Consider the following 6,943-nt stretch of genomic DNA (forward strand, 5'->3'; position numbering starts at 1 on the left):
AATCTCTTGGGAAAACACTCAAACATGATATTTCCATCCCCACACACTTGTGCGGACAAGCTCACTGCTTTAACCAGCTTCCTGGGAAATAAGAAAGATGTTGAATGAGCCGAATTATTTATAAATTGTGTACTTGCCTAGATATGGACAGAGTTTTAGTCCATCTCTTAGTGTCTTTTATCTGAAACAAAACAAAACAAAACCCAGACTAATCTCTGAGGATGAAAGGAGAGAGTAAGAAACTTCATTGAGTCATAAAAGGATGGCTTTGTAACTTAGGGTCCTCAAGAAAAGTTCTTTCAACCCCCCTTTGTGAAAGTGCTTTTAGATCAGGGCTAACTCAAGTAAGTTTTTGAAACATCAACACTGCTACTTAGATATATGAACTTGGAGACATTGTTAAGTTTTCTCATTTGTAAAACGAGGGCATTATTACTTATGGTATAGCTGTGGGGATTAATTAATGCTCACACACACGCACGCACGCATGCACGCATGCACACACACTGTCACTGACATCAAGTAAATTGAAGTGATATTGAAGAAATTAAGTTGAGGTCACCACACAAATCTTTCAGCAAGGGAAGTTTTCTCCCCAAACTGCAAATGCTCAAATTCTGAAACATTATTCCTCTTGCTCTAATTTTCAATCACTTTTTGTCAAAGAATTTAATTTAAATCTTATATCAGGGCACCTGGGTGGCTCAGTTGGTTAAGCATCTGCCTTTGGCTCAGGTCATGATCCCAGGGTCCTGGGATCGAGCCCCACATCGGGCTCCTTGCTCAGTGGGGAGCCTGCTCCTCCCTCTCTGGCTCCCCCTGCTTGTGCTCTCTCTCTCTGTCAAATAAGTAAATAAATAATAAAATCTTAAAAAAATAAATCTTGTATCAGTGTTTAAATGAGTTACTTCCTCAAGAGTTCTGGAATTCTATAGATTTCAGGACTCTCCATATTCTAGATTTTCATTTGAGAGGGCAACTTGAATGCTAATGCAGTCAGGTTTTTATTTGGGGCTTTAATTTTAGCAAATGATAACTGGAACTGATGATGTTTCTATTTTATTATATTGTTACATTGCATGCTGTAAGCTGGCTCAACTGGTATTTCAGAAACTGATCTTTTATCAAGAATGCCTCTAAGGCAAATGAGATTTTTCGCAAACAACTGTTGGTTGAATATCCTTGCAGTATGGAAATCAGTAATCTGACAAAAATGAGAAATATAAGTCATAGCATTTGGAATAAGTGAGAATTTACCCGTTTAAAAGTTAAGCCAGGAAGTTTATATACATTAACTTTCTGAAGTGGGGGTGTTATTAAACCCATTTTGTAGATACAGAGACCAGAAGTCAGAAAGTTTTAAAAGTCATACAAAAATTAGGTGGCTGAAGCAGAGTTTGAACTTTTATCCACTAAGCATACACTGCTTACTTGTCCATTAGATACCACTTCATCCCACCCCAACCTAGTAACCCCATCTAGGAACTGCTTCCTAGAGCATAGACCTATCTTCATTCACCTGTCCTTGAACCATGTCTTTATGTAGAATGTGCTCTTTTTCTCTATCTTCTCATCCTTCAACATCCTGTTCACACTGCTTATGAGATATTCTGTCTTTATGCCCTTGTTGGAATTAACATATAAGTACCACTTACAGTAAAGTCCTTATATCGCTTTCTTCTTCTGATAGACCAAACTCTTTGAAAACAAGTATTTAGTCTTATCTATCTCTAGATCCCTACATTACTCAGAAGTTACTTGATAAATATTTTTGGAACTGAAAGATGTGCCTTTTCATTCTTTCAAACATACATTAGAAAGCCAAATCTTGTGAAGAGTTGTAATATGCTCCTTGGGAACGGTAACAGTTCCTGGAAACTTTCCAAAATACTCAGAAAAGGACTTCTCAAAATTATGTCTTCAATAAAAGTGGTTGACGAGATTACCTTCTCTATCACTGCAGCACACATAATTTACCTCAAGAAATGACCGTACCCTAAAAGGGTAGTCATAAATGACCTTACTCTAACAACTGCCAGATAGTACAACAATATATTTATACATAAAAAAGTACAACTGATAATAATGTATCAAAAGAAGCTTGAATATCTAACAATGATTTTTAAACATGTTTTAAAACAAATATATTTTTAAGTAAAATAAATTAAATTCTGTTAAAGATCCAGTAGAACTTCGATCCTGCCAAAAATTTGATGAGACAAATTAGAGGAGTCTGATGACTCAGGTCTGCCCTCAAAGGGCAGGCGGATGGTTGCATATTGTGGAATTTCCTCTGACATAATGCAAGAATGAGGGTGCATATTCTCTGCTGCTCTGAATAATATAAAAAGCCACAGAAGCTCTCCATCCAACAGAAGTCCCTTGGGACAGCAGAGCTCACCAGCGTCTGGGACAAGAGCCAGGGAGAAACCAGAACGAAGGCACCTTTCGTCAACATGACTTCCAAGCTGGCTATTGCTCTCTTGGCAGTTTTCCTGCTTTCTGCAGCTCTGTGCGAAGGTAAGCAGACTTTTCTGGTCCATGGAGTTTTACTGTGCCTAAATGTGATCCTCAGATAGCAAGATTGCCCTTAATGCTTTAATAGCAAACATCCTTTTTATTCAGGTAAAGGAAATAATATTTGCAGTCACTTAATGTTAAATTGAAGCCTTAATTGTTTTAGATTTTATCTCTACAATACTTAGAAAAGTATAAAGTTTGATTAATAGAGACACCCTGTTCCTATTTTTCATACTCTATAGGATGTGTACATATAAATGCATTAATATAAATCTGTAATTTAGAGTATATCTTATTTTAAAAGATGTATTTATTTATTTATTTTTAGAGAGTGAGAGAGAGAGAGTGTGTGGGAGGAGAGGCAGAGGGAGAGGGAGAGAGAGAGAATCTCAAGCAGACTCCACGCTGAGTGAGGAGCCAGATGCAGGGCTCCATCTCATGACCCTTGAGATCATGACCGGAGCCAAAATCAAGAGTCGGATGCTTAACCAACTGAGCCATCCAGACTCCCCTAGGGTATATCTTATGAGGGGCCACAATTACTCATATTATTTACTAATATCGAGTGAGATAACTCAGGTAACTTTACTCCACGTGCAGTTTTATTGACAAGCTTCAGACGCTATCATTTCCTCTTGGATTTAAAGACACCCTGACAAACTGTAAATCTTCTTGGGATCCCTCCCATGAAAGAAATACAGTTAGAAATGTTTGCTTTTACATTTTTTTTCTTTTCCATTAAGCATTACAGATTTTGCTAAGAGACATCTTTGTGAAACATATATTTCTATTAATTCTTTCTGAAGGCAATTTCTCTGTGGTTGAATCTTAGTTTACATACTATAAATAGCATTGTGGTATCACAGAAGATTACACAATATCAACTAGAAGAAAAAGTACCATAAGAATGTCAACATTTCACAAAGACAACTCCAAGTCTTTATGAAGGAAGTCAGTCAATGCTGTCATTAATGACAGCTGTTGTTTTTTTAATTGAACTTAGGGGCTAGGAGAATATCCAGGCTTCTCCCTCAAGAATGACTTTACTAAAGAGGTGATGTTTACCAAACATACAGTCACCATATTATCAGGTGGGAATTAAGGAGAGAGTAGCTAGCAGAGCCATGTTTGGGATGAAATTAATCCTTGTTTTTATTATTTTTTCACAGCTGCAGTTCTGTCAAGAATGAGTTCAGAACTTCGATGCCAGTGCATAAATACTCACTCCTCGCCTTTCCATCCCAAATATATCAAAGAACTGAGAGTGATTGACAGTGGCCCACATTGTGAAAACTCAGAAATCATGTAAGTACTTTCAAAAGTGATTAGATATGTTAATTTCAGCAAACCTATAATGGAGGAAGGTGGAAGTATCCAGCAAAGTTCTAGGTACAGGAATACAGTAGTGGGCAGAACAGAAAAGAAAGATTCTTTGTCTCCATCACATTTAAATATGGTAACTTCCATGCCTCGTAACTAAAAATGACTTGGACTCAGATTTTATGCTCATACTTCAGGAACCACAAATTGAAGGGCAAAGGGATGTCTGAAACCTGCTAGGTACTGATTTAATCATATCTCTCTCATTTCAGTGTAAAGCTGGTCAATGGAAAAGAGGTGTGCCTGGACCCCAAGGAAAAATGGGTACAGAAGGTTGTGCAGATATTTTTGAAGAGGTAAGTTGTGTTTTTTGGTTTGTTTGTTTGTTTATTTGTTTTTTTGATTCTTCATTTATCCTGAGACATACAGTCTAAAAGTTAGCCTATAAATTTTCTGTTGCTGCTGGAAGTCCACTCTTTTGGGGATCTGCCCTTTTGATTAAAAAAAAAAAAAAAGTAGCAATAGTGAATTAGCTGTATTCTTGACTGGGAAGACCATACATCTCAGTTTGACCAGGGAACTCTGGGCTTATGCCTGTACCCTGTATCATTGGTATGGTTCCCTTTCATTCTCAGAAGAGTCCTGGCTTGAATGATAACTTATCTGTCTCTTTATTCATAGTTGATAATTAGGATACTTCTAACACATGAATATCTAAGACTATTCATTTCCCTCATAAATATATATTCAAGAACAATACTTTCCTCCTTATTAGAACACTGTTAATTAATTTTTTTATTTTATTTATTTCCAGGGCCGAGAAACAGGAATCATGAAACAAATAAACACATTCTCCATGATTTCCAAGAATTCCTCAGTAAAGATGCCAATGAGACTTCAAAGAAATCTACTTCAGCACTTCATGTTCTGTGTGGGTCTGGTGTGGGGTGGTCAGATAAAATACAATATGCCCAGTTAGATTTGAATATTAAGTAAAACAATGAATAGTTTTTTTCCAATGTCTCATATACGTTGTCCTATGCAATATCTAGGCACATTTATATTAAAAATATTATTCATTGTTTACTGTAAATTCAAATTTAGCTGAAAATCCTGGATATATTTTGTTGTTGTTACATTGTTCCACCCCAGCCTGCTGGCCAGGATGCACCAGTCCCTGTTCAACTTTGCCTTGGTTTCTTCTTTATTCCTCAACTGGAGAAAAAGTATCAGCCACCATCCTACCTCACAGAGATGTGAGGACATGTGGAAGCACTTTAACTTTTTCTCATGTTGTCTCAATTATGTTCAGGTGAAACTTGTTTGCTTATTTATTATTTATATATTTATTTAAGAAATAAATATAGGGATATGTGTGCATAAATTTGGAAAAATGGGAAAGGAACTATTATTGATAGGCTAGTAGAATGATGGTAGTGAATTTATATTTATTTTAATATTAAATGATGTTATATTAGAGAATTATTTTGAACAAGGTTGCCAGATTTAGCAAAATTAAAAACAGACACCCAATTAATTTTGAATTCAGACAATGGCTAATTTTTTAGTATATCATTATCTGAAATTTTCATTGAACTAGCAATCCTATTTTTGGTATTCCCAGTCTTGTCTTATCGCGGGCAGCCTTGCTGTGCACTGCTGTGTTGAATCATCAGAACCCTGAGTTAGAATTGTTTCTCAAAACAGCAAAAATTCAACAGGCAAAAATTAAAAAAATAAAATAATAAAAAAAAATTCAACGGGCAATGTTAACAAAGTAATTTCTTGCTAGATAAAACTTATTTATTATTTACAAATGGATTCTAATAATTTCACTTAAATTATTGTGTTTTTAAACACTAACTTTATTTTTTGACTTTAAAATGCTTTTATGTGTTCCCAAAAGAGATTTTTTCTACTATTTTTGATGTATGGAAATAAAAATGTAACCATAAAATATTTAAAATAAAACTTCTTGTCAAAGTCATCAGGTGTTTATCTTTCTTTGACAGTTTTAAAAGTTATTGTTTTATGTCTTTTTACATTAAAAATACTTTGAGTTAAAAAAACATAAATTCTGGGGTGCCTGGGTAGCTCTGTCATTAAGCCTCTGCCTTTGGCTCAGGTCATGATCCCAGGGTCCTGGAATCCAGCCCCGCATCAGGCTCCCTGCTCCCCGGGAAGCCTGCTCCCCCCCCACTCCCCCTGCTTGTGTTCCCTCTCTCTCTGTCAAATAAATAAAATCTTAAAAAAAACAAAAAACACAAATTCTTGGGGCACCTAGGTGGCTCAATCAGTTAAGTGTCTCAGTCTTGACTTCAGCTCAGGTCATGATCTCAGGATCATGAAATCAAGCCCCATGTAGCTTTCCAAACTTTGTGTGGAGTTTGCTTGGAATTCTCTCCCTCTGCTTTTATCCCCCCAGTTCTCTCTCTCTCTCAAAATAAATAAATAAAATCTAATAAACAAACATAAATGCTTCCCTTAGCATTTGGTATATTATGTGGAAAATTACAAACCTCTGTAGAAAAACAGATATCTTTTCCAGAGATGGGTTACAAACAGCAGTCCCTTCCATAGAATGATGGAAATTTTCTCAACCCCCACCCCTTGTATTCCATTTTGCTAATAAGGCTGACTTCAGATTTTTAATTAACCAACCCAGGTGTTTGTACAGCTTAGCACAGCTGAGCACTCAGTGAAAGAGGGAAGTGAATACTCGTTACAAAGCACTTCTCTGCTCATTGAGTAAAACTGACACATATGAGATAAGGAAGTTTGAATATGATTAAAGACCAAGCATATTTGTAAATAATTCAAACAAAACTCTTAAAAGTAAAAATTACAATAGTTTGACTAAAATACTCAATGGAAAAATTTTATACCAGCATAGACACAGCTGAAAAGAAAATCGGAGATCCAGGAACTAAAACAAAAGGACTTTATCTGGAATTCACATCAGAGAGATAAAGAGGTAGTAAATAGGAAAAAGTAATGAAAAGACATGGAGGATCTGGGGATAAGGTCTTACCAATGTCTAGTTGGATTTTTACAGGCGGAGGAGAGAGGAAAGGGTCAGAGACATTTGAAGTGACAATGACTG

General features: G+C 36.0%; 1 protein-coding gene across 1 annotated transcript; it reads left to right on the top strand.

Annotated features, from left to right (window-relative positions):
• The first annotated feature begins 2,282 nt into the window (after positions 1-2,282).
• On the top strand, positions 2,283-5,827 carry CXCL8 (C-X-C motif chemokine ligand 8). Its single transcript, XM_027599910.2, has 4 exons — positions 2,283-2,520; positions 3,690-3,825; positions 4,113-4,196; positions 4,655-5,827. Exons 1-4 carry the CDS (start codon positions 2,457-2,459, stop codon positions 4,674-4,676), a joined length of 306 nt encoding a protein of 101 aa, XP_027455711.1. The 5' UTR covers positions 2,283-2,456; the 3' UTR covers positions 4,677-5,827.
• Positions 5,828-6,943: the final 1,116 nt, after the last annotated feature.

The sequence above is a fragment of the Zalophus californianus genome, chromosome 2 (genome assembly GCF_009762305.2).
Source record: "Zalophus californianus isolate mZalCal1 chromosome 2, mZalCal1.pri.v2, whole genome shotgun sequence".
Lineage (NCBI taxonomy): Eukaryota > Metazoa > Chordata > Mammalia > Carnivora > Otariidae > Zalophus > Zalophus californianus.